This window comes from Neodiprion virginianus, chromosome 3 (genome assembly GCF_021901495.1).
Source record: "Neodiprion virginianus isolate iyNeoVirg1 chromosome 3, iyNeoVirg1.1, whole genome shotgun sequence".
Taxonomy (NCBI): domain Eukaryota; kingdom Metazoa; phylum Arthropoda; class Insecta; order Hymenoptera; family Diprionidae; genus Neodiprion; species Neodiprion virginianus.
Window position 1 is genome coordinate 2,141,805 of NC_060879.1, and position 16,884 is coordinate 2,158,688.

General features: G+C 36.1%; 1 protein-coding gene across 1 annotated transcript in view; it reads right to left on the reverse strand.

Annotated features, from left to right (window-relative positions):
• Positions 1–1,369: 1,369 nt before the first annotated feature.
• The window catches only part of LOC124299802 (diuretic hormone class 2), a 30,234-nt gene continuing 14,719 nt past the window's right edge, over positions 1,370–16,884 (reverse strand). Inside the window, exons 2-4 of the mRNA XM_046753174.1 lie at positions 3,218–3,384; positions 2,627–2,731; positions 1,370–2,345 (exon numbers count right to left, since the gene is read on the reverse strand). Coding sequence (XP_046609130.1) covers positions 2,213–2,345; positions 2,627–2,731; positions 3,218–3,315 — 336 coding nt within the window. The 5' untranslated portion in view covers positions 3,316–3,384 and the 3' untranslated portion in view covers positions 1,370–2,212. The remainder of the gene's footprint in view (positions 2,346–2,626; positions 2,732–3,217; positions 3,385–16,884) is intronic.

Consider the following 16,884-nt stretch of genomic DNA (forward strand, 5'->3'; position numbering starts at 1 on the left):
TGGGTAACGTCGGCAGTTGAGTCGTGTCAGCGGTCGAAAATTTTCAATTCGAAACTGCGAGGCCCTCTGTACGAAAATTTGACACCCAACGATCTCCCGAACTTTGCGCTCAGTCTAAAGCCAGAAGTAGAGCTGATCGGTCAGCGCCTCGAGAAGTATAGGAAAACCGGTATTATACTCATTTAAAGTGTAGGGGAAGATGGTATCGATCGACCGCATGAAAGCATTGCATTGTCAGCGAGCGTAATTCACCTTGAGTGACACAATCCATTTCAGAATTAATTTCTCCGTGCATCGATTGCAACACAGGATTGAAATCAGCAGTGCAACACATTTTCAGTAATCAAAAACAGTCGGACACTGCACCCTTTGCTTTGGTTGGCAGTGTCACGCAGTTTAAATTATTAGATAATTCTGAAATTGACTGAGGTTAATTAAATCACTTCTAGTACCTAATCGCAATGACCTTCGTTCGTTGTCAGAGAAAACTTTCGGCTATTTTAAGAAAATCAGTTTGTAGACGTAGATTTCGTAGAAAACTTTCTCGTGGGAACACAATATGTTGTTTTAAATACATAAATTAATGAAACAATACTTCTTTTTTTTTTAAACGACTTCACTGTACAGATCCGATTTCGCGATTGCAACGGAATCTACGGGATGTTGGTACCAAACCTTGTCTCAGACATTACAGAAACATTTTATTTTTCCGCGCCCTACAAAATCAACTAAACTTTTCGGTTCTCAAACTAACGTTTGGTCGAGTGTCTATTAACCCTGTAAACGATTCGAGTTGAACCGTTCATAGTAACCATGTATCATCTTTTGAAATGTTAAGAATCCCATCATGCCGCTCGGATTAAATGGGATCCAGGATAACGTTCATGAATAACGCATGGAAGACGGGATGAACAGGAATGAGCAAGCGTATTGTAATGATGCGACCGGGTCAAAGTAACATTTATTATCATAATCGTTATTATTATTCACAAGAATCGGGCACGCAAAAAAGTCTGATAATAATTAATACACAGAGGCAGAAGTTTTTATTTCATTCAATATATATATATATATATATATATATATTTTTCATATATGAGGGTAAATTTGACACATTTTCACTATCTATATATTCTATCAATTCATTATATTATAATATACGTATATCTATATACACACATATATATATATATATATATATATATATAGATATACGTATTCTGAGCCCATAATTGTGCGATTACATCAAACGACAACCCGTACATTCGCTCAAACGCAAAATTAACAATAATAACAGACAATTAATATACATACAAATAAAAATTTGTACAGATATTCGTCGGACGAATACAAAATTTGTCCGACAGAAACGATCAGAAACCATTGATAAATAAATAATTAATAGGCGTTACAAGCCTCTCTATTCGCAGTTACATATGTCGAAATTTAAATTAGAGTTAGACGTTTTACGCGTGGTTAGAAAAAAATCGAAACACTGTTTCCCGTAATTTCAGACATGTTCTACCGCTTTCCAAAACGCTTGTTTTCCACCCCTAGTCTAGTTCCGAATTCAATGATCGGTAAAGGTGTTGAACAACCGATGCGTGGATAACAACCATCACAGACGGCCGAATGGTCATCGATTTATTTCGCACTGCAGTTACGTAAACCGAAATCAATCTGTCAGATCTCGTCGTTGACCGAATTTACCGCGGCGTCTTTTACTTCCTGTTTACGCCCCCTCCATAATTCCACCCTCTGTATTTCCGGGTGAGAAATGAAAGAAAAGAAAACAAACGTGGGAACCGGCGGAACTGTTTCGTTCGTAATCCGGGCTATTTTCCATCCATCGCGTAATCGAACCGTCTGAATATAGTAACGAAGCTATAATTACCGCGTGTAATCGCGACTCTGCCTTATACCTACAAGTACAGGCGTATAAATCGAGGAATGAAATACAACTGATTGAGGGTTTGAGCGAGGCGGTACGTGGGCGGTTCGAATAATACAATAATTAGCTACTGGGTCGCGGGAGAGAAGGTAGAAGGAATTGGAAACAGTAACACGACAAAAATGGAACAAATTAAAATTACAAAAAAAAAAAACAAATCAAAGGAAAAATACAGGCGAAACGAGCAATTTTCTAAACAACTCAACTGAGCCGAAACCTCGGTGACAATTAACGTAATTAACGAACAAATCATTGGCGACTCTACGCTTGTTCGGAACGGCGCCTCCTGCCTGGTCCACCGGCGTAATTGGCGGCTGCCAATCCCATCAGATGTTTGGCGGCTTGAGATCCGCTGAATCCTCGGCTCAGTCCCAAGTCCAGACCGCGTTTCGAGCTACGGAAAAAATATTGAACAGCGTGAGCATTCGATTTTGTTAAAAAAAAAAAAAATCATTCTCATCGTTTCTTCGACATTTCTATTTCCTTAATTATTTTTTTTTTTTTTTTTACCGACACGTGTGCCAGTGCTGTGCGATTAATATATTGATCGTCAGCTTCGATCGATCGTTTATTCGAGGAAAGAAAAAAAAAAACAAAAAAACTATGAATCGAAAAGACGATCGATTGAAGTTGCCGATCAATCGATTAATCGCACGATACTGATATGTAACTCACTTCTCAAGCTCGTGGGTGCGGATCAAGCTCTGTCCAAGACGCGCCAACATTTCGAGCATCACTTCGGGATCTTCTTCTTCCAGCTGATTGTAGTAATTTGACGGACTGTAAAAAGGACAGGAAGCGTGAATCGATCGGACGTTATATAAAAAAGAAAAAAGAAAAAACAAGCGACTTGTTTCCGAGTGGATGTTCAACCCGTGTAACTTTGAAACAATTACCGGACACATCTCACGGCGAATTATAGTTAATCGTTTAATCCGTACAGCAGTATCAGGTACAGACTCTCTATAAATAATTCGTCGCCTTTCTCTCGCAACGCCAGCTTTAAAGGAATAAACGCGGGAAATTTAGAGCCGTAAATTTTAAAGCACGGTGCTTAAGTTTGCGGCAACACACTTGATTGACTGAAATGGGGGAGTCTCGAGACTGTCTAGACGGACATTTATGTCCCACGAAGTTTGTACATGTAAGAATTGATTTCAATCTTATCTGTACACAGGAATCCTGGTGTACGCATTAAACTTTGAGAAACCGCTCAAGCTGCCAGACTTGAAGCATTCTTAGACTTGTCACAGATTTTTCGCTCACGTGTAGGGAGCAGCGTCTGCCATTGGTGCCGATGCGGATAACATGAATACGACTGCAACGCTGAGCAGCAGCGAGACGATGGCGATTTGTCTCTGCATCGTGTTTGTTTCGGAGATTTTTTTATCGGTGGATTTGTTTTCGTGATTGCAGAAACTGCTCTCGGTCACCTGAAACACACGATTATTGCAGCGATCAAGTCAAGGTAACAATTTTCAAAGATTAAGAGAAAGTTTTAGAAAAGAAATAAGGGACAACGGTTATTGACGCGTGTAGAACCGATTATTGATCTTATTTGTATTTTCTATAATTATAAATTTATGGATGAAAGTGTGAATTTCTCGATGACTAAAACCAATTAGACTAGACAGCTAGATGCTATAAATTAATATTTTTGTAATTTTAGAAGTAACGATCAAATAGATATAACCGAAGAAAGTCAATAATTGGGACAGGATCAGTATCTGGTACACTGATCTTGTCAAAAAATTGTATATTCGTTATAATTTTTTTCCACCTCGTTATCGCTGCGGAACAACAACGTCACTCCCAACTGTCTTAGATCTCATTTTACACGAAAGTAGAAGAACGATTTTGATCTTCTTTTTTCGACATTCAGGGATATGAAAATTTAGTCTAAAATTTGGAATGCGTTTGCGGTCAATGAGAAATCTATTCTTATACATAAATTTTGTTAAATTTTATAATGTGAAAATTAGCGGACCTCCTTGAATCGGATAAAGCCGTTTAGCCTTTCCCCGAGCTTTACTTCCGGTGAAATTAACTTGAACCGAAGTTGATCTGCGAAAGGTTTGACGCGGAGAGAGCAATTCCAGAGCTGCGAGGGTGGCGAGGACGCCTCGTTTACTAAATTGAGACAGCGCGTCGCGACGCCGCGCGTCCCTCGGGCAATGGATGCATGCGATATATATACATACATACATGTATAGACTAGTTTGCAAAACTTCAACGACAAAACTACGAGTATACCTATGTATGTACACTGCAACCAGAATATTACTTCGCGGCTTCTCAGACGTGCAAGCTTGAACTGTCAACGATTTCATCGCCAAGTTTGTCGTGTTGAAATTATTCCGAACTATATTGTACGTTTGCATCAACGTCGTCAAACTCGCGATTACTTTATGGATAATATATGTGTAGGGTGAATTTATAACCACTGCATGGTCCGTCGTCTGCTGTAATTTCATCTGCACGCGACACGATCCCGGAGCAACTGTTTGACAGGTTGACCAACCGCTTACAACCTCTAAAATTTTAACGTTTGTCGATGCTGAGCACAACTGTCGAAATTTTAAAATTTTTTTAGGTTTTGAACAATTGACAAACGGCTGTTCTCTCGTAACCGACAAAATTTGGACATTTGTCATTGGCAGTTGTATTCAACACCGTAAATTGTCGAAATTTTTGAGGTTACAAGCAGTTGGTCAGCCTGGCAAACGGTCGCTCTGGAATCGTTGCGCGTGCGCATTAAGTCTTGGCATTGATTTTTAATCTTTAACGGATGGAGGTTTTAAAAAATGACTGCAAAATTATGGCGAGCGATTGATAAATGAAATCTGCGAGAATTTATCTTGAAGCCAGATTACACGGTGTATATAATTGTTATATCATTTTCTCGAATCGCAAACTGAAGTTTAAGAGTTTGGAGAATGTTTGCAGAAAAGTTTGCTTCTTTACGGAATACTTGTAGCTAAGTTTTGGTCAAAATTCAAGCTCCCGAATCGTCGGAATTATTACTGTGGAATTTAACTGCGGGTGCAGGAAAGTTTTTGCCCCTGGTGAAAAAAAAAATAAAAAAAATAAGTAGAAATAAATATAATGATAACAAAAAAAGAAGGAAAAAATGAATAAACAAATGAAAAGGAAAGAACGGAACGGAAAAAAAGTTTCGTGTTTCCTTGAAACTGTTCACCCCGCGAGTATCTTCTCGCCAATTTATGGTAGATCCCTGAAATGTTATCTGAGATAATTGTGTAATAACGCTTTTTACACGAACCCACGAAAAGTGAACCCTCTGACCCTCCGGGCTGTTGGGATGTTGTGGCATAAATGCTAATTTCATCCTGAAATTCAACCCGTTCGTTATAAAGCTTTGATCTCTCCCTGCAGAGCCTTTGAAACTCGGCTCTTCTCTCTCTTTCTTTCTTTATATACAACGATTATGAATATTTATATTTATAAAGGGTTACAGGTGGCAGCTCTTCGAAATTTCGCATTTTACCTCCGGGCGTTGCTTGTCTGATTATCTGACACAATTTTGACAATTAACCGTCTTCTAGTTTCGTTTTTTTAAAAGCTGTCGCACAATCTGGTCAAAACAACGTTGAAGCGATTAAATTGCGAAATAAAAGTTGAAATTTTTTTCATTAAATTGAGGATAATCGATTTGATCTACGTTGAAGAATTATTTTATCATCATCCTCAACGTTAATAAATTAATAGAAAAAAGTAACCAACAGATTTCTACGGAAATCGTCAAGCTTTCGATAACTTTTTAAATACACAAATAATTTATCTTCTAAATTATATCACGAATTATCTACAAATCGCTCAATCGTTACTTTTTATCGATATTTCAAAATGGCAGATTCTAACAAACTAATCGTTCATTTATCAAATTGCATTCAAATTTACACATTATTTTCTGCAGAATACTTTCGCGAACTTCAACATTACCGATTACCGAACAATTTCAGTTAAAAATGCGAACTTTGAATCACTTTGTTTATGTACCAAGAAATCAGCTTTCCGATAAAACTAGTCAGAACCGAATTCAAACAAATTCCGTTAACAGCACCGTCGGGCGTATTGAACTTCTCCGGTATGAAATTCGATTGCATCGCGTGAATCCTAAGGGATGAATTTAAGTTATTTTCCTTAGTTTTGTAAGAACACTGCAAACCGACTCCGCGGACAGGATACGAAGCCGGGTAAAGAGACTAGATCAGAAGATCGTCCAGTCGTAGTTCACAGCCTCGGGGAACGATTGAAGCTCAAATTTAAACTCGAGATGCCGCATCTCGGATGACACTGAAGATACCGAGAGCAGATACGACGAGCGATTCCCCGAATATTTCTATTTTTTCTTCTTTCTCTCGTACGTTCAAGCGCATTTTTTGTAATAACTTTGCGAATAGAAGAATAGCTACGAGAATTCAGTCCGCGTTTCAATTTCATTTCGTTAAACCATTCGATCGTTGGCAATTCGCTCTGTATAATTATTCTTATTTACTTTTCTTTTTCTTACAAATATTTTATCTTTAGGGCGTTGCGTTTAAACTGCATATTCAAAATATCTCCGCTATCGCACGTTTTACCATTCGCCTCGCAAGTTTCTTTCAACGGCTTATAATTTCCTCATATTTCCCTCAGTCTTGTTAGTTTTCTCGTTTTCCGATTTTTATCCTCGTTTCGACGTACCTATACCTACACCCGCATCAATTCCGGCCAACAACCGATTCCCCATTCTCAAAAGTATAAATCGCGTTTCGATCATCCCCCTAAAGCCGTGCGGATATAAATTTACCCCCTGGTACAAATTGGCCCCACGTATATATATATATATATATGTATATGTATATGTATATGTACATGAATATAATACGAGGTATACCTATATTATACAATCATTGGCAATTGGGAATTTCCTATTCTTCTTTCTTCCATCCTTTCGTTTTTAGTCCCGTTCTCCATCCCTCCCCGTATTCTTCGATTCGATCTCGTGCAGCCGTATAACCGCATACAAGTGTAATAAAAGTCACCCGTCAGACACGCGATTTTCTCCGAGGGGGAAAAAGAATTTAAACGGGGGGGGGGGGGGGGTTGGAAGGAGGGGCGGAAATCCCCCGACAGATTTGGGAAACCTAGTCGTTCAAAGCCCCTCGAATCCCCTCTCGACTTCGTACGCGTTACTTTCAAATCACCCCCTCATGCCTCCCACCGCTTCTCGCCAAAAGCTACTTCTTGATCGTTGATTTTTACCATAAGTGACACATATTCGAACGCGATATCCCTCCACGGTCTACCTCGTTCCATATCCCGAAAGATTTTCTCCTCCGCTTGTAATCCTCACGTTCTTTTAGGGTTTTGAACAAAATTCAAGTAAAACTTGCGCTATTCATTTATTTTTTTCTTGCGCAAAAAATTGCAACACCCCGTGATAAAAAAAATTGATCATTTTTTTTTTTAAACGTACACCTACCGCGGATAAATATTCGTTACAAAACTAAAAGCTGCCGGCTCTGATCGGTTCCTATATTTATACGTACAAACATTGAAAAGCGAATACCGTATGTGTGAAAAAAATTTTGATTGACAATTTTGGAGCGAGTTCCCGTCTGCGTTATAAATATCACGTATACGTTAATAAATTTAGGGATGCCTCGCATAGTTTGCACGCTTTGCAGGCAACCGAATTGCATGGAGGGGAAAGATGAAATTTCCTACATGTATGATGTAACGCAGTCCAACGTACGAGACTGTACATTTACGTATGTGTACGGATGCTTAGAGATGAACGTGGCGACGTATTACCGAGCATATTTCGCGGTAATGTAATATATTATGCACCGGCTAGCTATAAGCACTGGGTATATACATATGTATATATATATATATAAATAAATATCTAAGTATATATGTATGTATGTACCGCAGGAACCGCATTCTACATGGATAATCTGAAGCAGTTTGCAAAGCCGGTGCGCCGGTTATCCGATTATCAAAATCGAACTTTCCTACGGCAAGTTGTAAATTCGCGCAAGACGCCGGAGAGTCTATCCGCATCTGTATCTGTATTAGCGAATTTGCGAGTTTGCGAAGTAGTTGAAACGCCGAAGGTTGTGATTCGCTGGCTGATCGCTTATGGATCCGATCGATGTTTGAGTAATTATTCGTCGTTCGTCTATAGATATTACGATACGTATACAGGTATGATATTTAACGTGAATTTTAAGGGGTTAAAAAATATCGCAACGAATTTTCGCGGATTTGATTATGCAGATATCGAAGGATCAGATTTCACTTTTGAACAATGAAAGTCGATTTTTGTTTTTTTTTTTTTTTCTTTTCCCTGCAACGTTGAAGACGGAGGAAAATAAATACAAGATTTCACTCGTTATATTCGATGATTCGGATGAACGAAGATAAAGTGTTGTTGAAAATTGTTATTGTCGAATATTCAACTCAACGTAGCCGCTTAGCATATAAACGATGCGTTATGAAATTTAATCCCGGTTTTGAATGTTACATATAATGAAATTACAGTAGAAAAAACAAAAAAAAAAAAAAAAAACCGGATACGTGGCACGGATTTCCGATGCAGAAGTAAAAAGGGATTTATAAGAAATGATTTGAGAAGGTTTCAGTTAGAGAAGAACGACCGTCCGGGAAAAGATTAAAGTGCCTGAAAATTATTCCGGCATTCTGTCACGGGGTTCTATATATATATATCTATATAGGTATATATGTAATATATATATATATATATACATAGAAAACGGAGTGCGGTTGAGTAACGGGTTTTTCGCAAGCTGGGCGAAGCAACCGTGGAAACTAATCTGCTAATGCCAATCCCTTTTCCGAGTTTAAGAGACATTCTCGGGCATCTGGTGACAATGTATAAGGGCATTAATTATTGCGATAAAATGAAAGAAAATGTGAGTGAAAAAAACGACGACGTTAAGGTTAAGAAGAAAAAAAATAAATAATAATAAAATGACACAACAACGAGACGAAGGAACAAATGAAATGTGAAAAAGAATCTTGAAAATTTAAATACGTACGTCAGGGCGAAGATGAATGATTGATTGAATAGAGAAAAACGATAATCGTTGAGAGGTTTTAAATTTGGATAATCGTATCGAGATTATTGGAACGATTTTTGGTTCTGAGAGTATAAAAAAATGGTTCACTTCGCGGCCGGCAGACACGTGATGATGGAATAAAATTTAATCCTCACCCTTGAACGAGTTCGTTTATTACCCAAGATTATAAACACAGCAGGGTCTCTGAAAGCTTGGCAATAAACCGTACTTTTATTGTTATCGCAAAGTGACTTGGAGCTTTTGCGTTTTAACTTGTACATCGTTTTAGCATAGGATGGAGATGAGAGCTAGAAACTCGCGCAAAGTTTAACCGCAGGCAGAGGTATAAATGACAACAAAGCCACCATCTTAATGTAATTGACAATATTATACATCAGTTTCATTTCTTAACCCTTTGAGTCGCGCAATATTTTGCCGAGACAACTGTTGTGACAAAACAGTGTCTCATGATTCTTGGGATCGCTGATTACTGGTCTGAAATCGGATCCCAAAAATTCAACATGGCGGATCCAATATTAAGGGCAAAAATTGAAATCTCAACGAATCCGGTGACAAAAACTCTACGCAAGGGTTTGCGGGATCGCTGATTGGATTCGCCGTGCTGAATTTTCGACATCTCATTTCGGATTCGTAATCAGCGACTTCAAAACACTTGTCATGAATTTAATACGCAAATTATCCCTTCGATTTTCACGATTTTTTTCAATCAATTTGCTTCTAACAATAATAATTTACATCATATCGCAACGATTGCTCTCGAGTATTGAAAACCTATCGCTGCACCATCGGAAACAGCAAAAAAAAAAAAAAACTCAACAGAAATACGTTTTCAAAGTTCTCGAAACGTACAAAAAAATTGATATGAAATAATGACTAAAAAAGGGTTAATCGCTCGTTTGATTGTTCCGAAAGTAAGAAGATAACTCTGACGAAAAAAAAAAAAATGAAAAAAAAAAAACCCCAAGAAACTTTTTTTCTCAAGGGAATTTATCATTACCTGTAGAGTTTGGGGTTACTAATTCATCCCCGTGGTAAGGTTTCATTTTTTTTTTTTTTTTTTTCTCTTTCACCCCCAAGTGAGCAAGAAAATATATCGATGAAATTAAAACGTTAATTCTTATTCGTTTATCTTCTCTTCTTTTCGTCCGATGGTTTCCTTTTTCTTTCGTCTTTTTATTTTCCTTTCTTCTTTTGCTCGCGAAAAAAGGACGGACAGCGAGTGAGAGGAGGAAAAAAATTAATAAGTAGGTAAACAAATGACATAAATGTCACGCGGATCCAACGACTATTTTTCTCATATTCAAAGACATATCTTCGTGTATGAAAAACCTGTTTCATTGCCTCTACGGCACGTCTGCATATTGTGTGTATAAAATATGCATACGGTTTCTCGAGTATAAATTACTACACCAACATCCGGCGGGATTCCGCAGGGAATAGCGGTCAATCTACCAACCCTATATTTTAGCCCCAACTTGTCCTCTGTGTGATATTAATTTTCATTTAAAAAATGATGAAAAGTGAAAAACAAAAAAAAAAAAAAACCGTAGAGAAATTTTTTTATCGATAGACGGATAGATAGATCAAATTACGTTGTATCGATCAGAATAATATAAATATATTATGACACGATAGTCGCGTATAAAATTATACTTTTATGTAATTCGAAGATGAGACGAGTCGATAAATAAACGAATTCACAGTAAGAATATTAGGAATAATAAGTATAAGTAATATAATTGGAAAAGTCTCGTTAGGGTCACGAAAATAAAATTTTCACTTTCATTGTGAAGAATTTTGGAAAAATTTATGTGCATTGATATCGCGTGAATGGTGTGATTTTTTTAATTTTCACGAAATACTAAATTGGAAGATGAGACAGAATAATTTTGTGAAATTCGAATAAAGTAAAAACGAAAACAGAGCGAAAATGAAGTTGAGAAAAGTTGAGGAAAATTATCACTTCTGTTTTTTAGTTTTTTTTTTTTTTTTTTGTTTTTGGCATCTCAGTTCCCCTATTTAAATTGTTTTTATTTTTTTTTTCTTATTTCGTTATCCGCAGTTCAGTGAGGAACGAAATAGACTCGGGAGTTTTACAAAAGCGTCGCTGCGTTTTGATTCTTGACGATGATTAGAGAACGACTTGCACGTTAATTAGCGGCTTCTGGAGGAAACATCCGCGGCTTCAAGGTCCGGAATTAGTCGAGATTAGGGTGAGCTCGGAAAGGAAGGAATGAAGGGAGGGAGGGAGTTACGAAATTAATTAAGACAAAGAGAGAGAGAGAGAGAGAGAGACGATAAACAGCTGAGTGCGCTAAACGTGGTTTACCCGAATTATGTGCACAACTATTTACAGGCTAGAAAATTCCTCGAAATTTTTAATCGAGCTTAATTATTTCAAATTTTCCTTTACACATATTATATGCGACAATTAACTGAAAATTTAATACTTTGTCGGGACACTGAAAAGTCCGGCGGAAGAATTTCAAGAGAATCAAAAATCCTGGTTAAAATCGTTCAAAAGTGAAACTGAAGTTTATCGAATCGAATTTAAAATGTGATAAAAATAATTTTAACGACTATTGTTGATATATTTTGTTTTACTTATGTTTTGCTTTTCTTAGTTAAAAAAATATTTTACCAAATTTCCTTAGTTCAAATCTTGCAGGATCTATAATAATAATAATAATAATAATAATAATAATAATAATAACAGTACGCGAGTTATCGATAATTTTGTCATTTTGCAATTGTTCATTTTAAATTTGTACAACTGTTGTGTCGTAAATATCGGGATTGTAAGTAAGATATAAAAGATCAGCAGCCACGAGGCGATTAAAATTATCTGTTATCGATGAGTGGCTCTGATGTATTATCATAAACTCAGACGGATCGTTGAGTTATTCATTAATTAATATAACATGTCGAATATACATGTGTAAAAACGAACGGTTGTATATAATTTATATGAAAATTTAATCTACGAGGAATTTACGGGTTATTTAAACAATTGCCTCACAATTTTGTACAATTATTTGTATTATTAAATTCCCATCTTTTTCTTCTCTATATATATATATATAGAGAGAATCAATAATGCAATAATATTACACGTTGTAATATAATTCACTAAAGGTCGTGAAATTTAAAAAAAGAAAACTTCACGATTAGTGTTGCGATCTTACATTCAAATTAATTGTCAAAATTTTGTTCAAACCACCCTATAAATAATTAATCATTCGCCGTGGTATCGATAACGTTCAAGTACGCGTTCAAAATCTACAATCTGTTCGACCGATTATCCGTGATTTTTTTTTTATCCCCCCCCCCCCTTCTCACTTAACTTTTTTAACACGCCTGTTCGAAATAGATTGAAGTATATATGTATAGAAAAAAACCACGTCCTTATCCGTTGCCAAATAACCTGCGTTAAATAGAGAGAGAGAGAGAGGGAGAGTGTCATCGGTTCTGCAATCCAATGCACGTACACACAGCACCAATGTGTAAACAGAAATCTGTTTACTCTGTCGGACGATTAGATGTGGGTGGGAGGATGAAAGGGGGTGCGAAAGGCAGGAGGGTAAATTGTTGATTCGATTAAAACCGCGTCGCCATTCGCGACGAGATGATGGAAGGTAGGCACGGAGGAAGGTAGACGTAGAAAATAAAGGTACGGATGGACGAATGGTCGGTGAGGGGGGGAGGGGGTGAAATCGTATTGGCGTTTCACCCACGTCGATGGGTGGTAAACGGATGTATAACAACACGCACGTACGGATTAATGATGATAAATTTCATGCGGATGATGTAATCGCGGTGAAAGCGATCAGTCGAGTGGCCAAATGTTTCGAATCACCGTTACCTTGTCATTTTTTTTCTTTTTTTTTTTTTCTCGTTTCTCCTCCCTCCCTTCCTTTTTCTTTACTTTTCTATCTTACTTTTCATTTTTTTTTTTACATCGTTTTATTTTACTTCAGTTTCCCGTTCGTCACGTTTCTCTTTCACTCTTAAACTTCGTCCGCGTAACTCGAAAATTAATGCAACATGTGATAGTGAGATAACAGAACGAGAAGTGAAAAGGAGGATAAAGGAAGAGAAGGTTAAAAAAAAAAAAAAATGAATAAAAATTGTCCAATATTTACACTGACTAGATAAACTTATCTGTGTAATAATATCGCTTGTATTATCAATTTCAGCGCTACCGGGTTTTTTTTTTTTTCTCTCTTTCTCTTTCTCTTTTTTTTTTTTTTTACGCGAGCGAGCCGTTTGCGAACGATACGAAACGAAAAAACTGTAAAAAAAAAAAAAACAAAGTAAGCGAATGAACGGAAGGTTTGAAATTTTTGTCATCGAACAACCGTTTTAAAGAGCGAATAATAATCGTTGAGACGCGTAACGAGGAATTGTTTGAGATACAAACATTAAACGGCTTGTCCAGCTACAGGTTTATTAGTTTAAGCGAGGACAGGATTAGAAAGGAAAACCATACTCGAGGAACCTCTCGCGGGTTAATTCGGGGTGTTTGTTTCCCAAACTGTAACAGGAATTGTTTGGTTTAAGCCCGATGTTGCTTGGATTATAATTTCACCGACTCGAGGACCCGAAATTGTTTGTCTTATCCGACTTTTCAGGCTAAACAAATTAACCAAATTGTCTGCGGTTGAAGTTGACAAATAGACTCGACGAATTTTCATCTAAAACACAAGACTTTTTCGTTTTCTTCCAATACACTCGACTCGCTCTTATTTATCACACCGAGAGACATTTTTAGTTAAGGCTACCGCTCAGTCTTTCTTTATAGTTTAATTTCAATCTAACTCGAAGCCTTTTATCTTGTCGTAATTTCGAGTCGTTAAAATTCTAAATACTTTGCGAAAGGGTTAAATTTTTATTTTCCAAATTCGCTAAACTTTTTTTCTTCGTCTTTGGTTCGTGGTTTTTTTTTTTTTTTTTTTTTTTTTTTATCTCTTTCCGCCGCATAATTCAATTTCGCTTCCTGCGTACATGTACAAGGGAATTGTAACAACATTTAGCGTTGCACGAAAGTTGGGCACACATGTGCGTAAATACGAAAACTTGTATAACAACGATTCGTGTAAAGTTAACATATGTACGTATTTAACGTACATAGCGCATTTGTTCGATGTAACAAAGTTTACGCGCGTTGTATATAAATCGTATGTATATATAGGTATAGTTGCGAAGTAAGAGTTGATGAAATTCCATCTTCGTACGACGGTTGTGATAAAATTGAATTTTACCGCAAATAATAGTATATATGTAACAATGACGGCGAGTGAAAAAAAAACAAAAAAAAAACTATAGCTGCAACAGTAATTGCATTGTTTATATACGTTTATAATTCAATTTTCAAATCGCGCATCTCATCTTTCGCACATCTCAGTTTGTCTCCGAGGTTTTGTCATTCTTTATCTTTCATTTTACTTTTCATTCCCTCGCGCCGCAGAGAAATTCGTTTTTTCCCTCCTGACCCCATTTCTTTATTTATTTTCTTTTTTTTCTCTATTTTCTAATATCCTTCTCACTGAATGTGAGTCATAATTGTACGGCAGGACAGCGAGTGGTTAAAAAAATGTTATTTCCGGTTGTATTCGTCGTCAGCCGCGATACGACGACGTATTATTATAATAAATGTCTAATCAGAATTCACGCGCTTATTACTCGTCGCGTTCGTTTATAAACACGCTTGTTCAGTTTTCTCTTATCGCAATTTTTTTTTTTTTTTTTTCATCGCTCCCTTCTCACCTCCTATTTAGAAACAATTTCGTCGTACGTTATTATACGAACGTTATAATTTTCTTATTCGTGTTTCGACAAAGAGAGGGAAAAAAAAACACACACACACACGCAAACTAATCTAAATCTATTCGATTTTTTCTTTTTTGTAATCATCTCTTTTACTTCCGCTTTATATATATACGCCTCATTCTCTCGGTATTATTTCTCCATTGTCTCAGCTGGAAATGAAACTTTTTGCTACCGAAACTTGCCGACCTCGAAATTTCACTTTCATCATTATTATTATTATTATAATTATTTTATTTTTTTCACCTTTTCCATCCGTTCCATTTGTCATTCTATGTACATTTCTCTGTTAGTTTCTTTCTTTCTTTATTGCTTTCTTATTAATATTATTATTATTATTATTCTGTTTTTACTTTCTTTAATGACGGTTTCATATCATATATAAAAAATCTTTTTCACACACGTTACGCGAGATCGGTGAATAGTAGGTGAAAAGGGGAAAGGGGTGAATTTTGTAACGATAATATACGTGGATTGGGGGAATAAAAGAAATAAAATAAAACAAAAAACACTACTTGAATCGCTGCAAAGAAAAGAAGTCAATTCTTACAACCAAGCTTGATCAATTTGGCGCAATTTGAATATTCTTTAACGTAAATTGATGTATAAAAATGAACATGATTTATGATGTTTGAAAAAAAGAAAATAACAAACGTATAATATTGCATTATAATTTTCAATATTTATTATAACTATTGAGTAATTTTTATCAATATGTATTACACGTATACGTACGTATGTTATACAAGATCGATACTGAATATAATTTACACGCGTCGCCGTTTATCTGATCAAATATTTAGGGATATCGGATTATCGTATTAGGTTTACCCTGAGCCAGCAAAAAAGCCACGATCAGTCGTTGAATTAACCGAAAAGAAAATTGATTTTCAGGCACCTTTTATGTTTAATTTATTATAATATAAAGTGTGATGAGAAAAAAAAAAAAAAAGAAACGAACCGAAAAGAGGGTAAAAAGAGAGAGAAAAAAAAACGTTCGAAGCTTTTGCTTCATTTTTTTTTTTTTTTCAAATTCAATTTCGTTACACGATTATTTTCACTATCCATAGATTCGGATGAAAGGGTTTAAACCTTCGAAATTATGTTATTATTATTCGAATGCGTATAAAATAATACAAATTTGTCATATTAGCAATCAAATTTATACATCAGTTATACAAATGACATAAAACAAAAAATATAAAAATTTATTTGAATAAGATTTAGGGTGTATTTGTTATTATCGAATTTTACAAAAACGTAATTTTTTGTTTATTTGTTTTCGCTTTTACTTTCTCGGTTCGTTTCTTTTGTTGGCTGCTTGTTCTGTGTTTTGGTACCCCCACCCCCCCCCCCCCCCCTTTTTTTTTCATCGAATCCGTTTTCCTCACAATCAAGTTTTTTCATTCCTCGAACTTTGATGTTCTCGCGTTTCTTCGGTATTTCATTTTTTGTTACATTTTTCTTTTTTTTTTCCCGCTCACACGCTCGCCGCGAAATTTCTAAACGTAAATAAAGAAACGAACAAGCAACGACGGAAGAAAATAGAGAAAATTGGCTTTTCTGTGAAAGAAAAGCAGAAAGTAAAAAGAAAAAAAAAAAACAGAGAAAGGCAGAGAAAATTGTTAAACTACAGCTAGAATACCAAATATCGGACTGCATTTTGTTCGCCCAAGATCGTAAAATAAAAAATTCAATCGCTACTTCGATTCGTTAGAAAATTTAAATGAAAAGAAAAATGAAAGAAAAATTCGTTGTTCAACTTTTTATTCACGACCGATCGAATCCTTCACCTTTACAATGCAATAATACATATGATATCCTTGTGTTTCTATAATTGATAGAAACGTCGAGAAGGAAAGAAAGAAATGAAAAAGAAACAACGGAATAAACAAATTGAATGAAACAAGTGTGCGCGAGATGGGAAAAAAGAAGGATTGAAAATTCTCTTTGAGTAAAAAATATCACCACTTTTATTTTTATTTGTCACCGGGC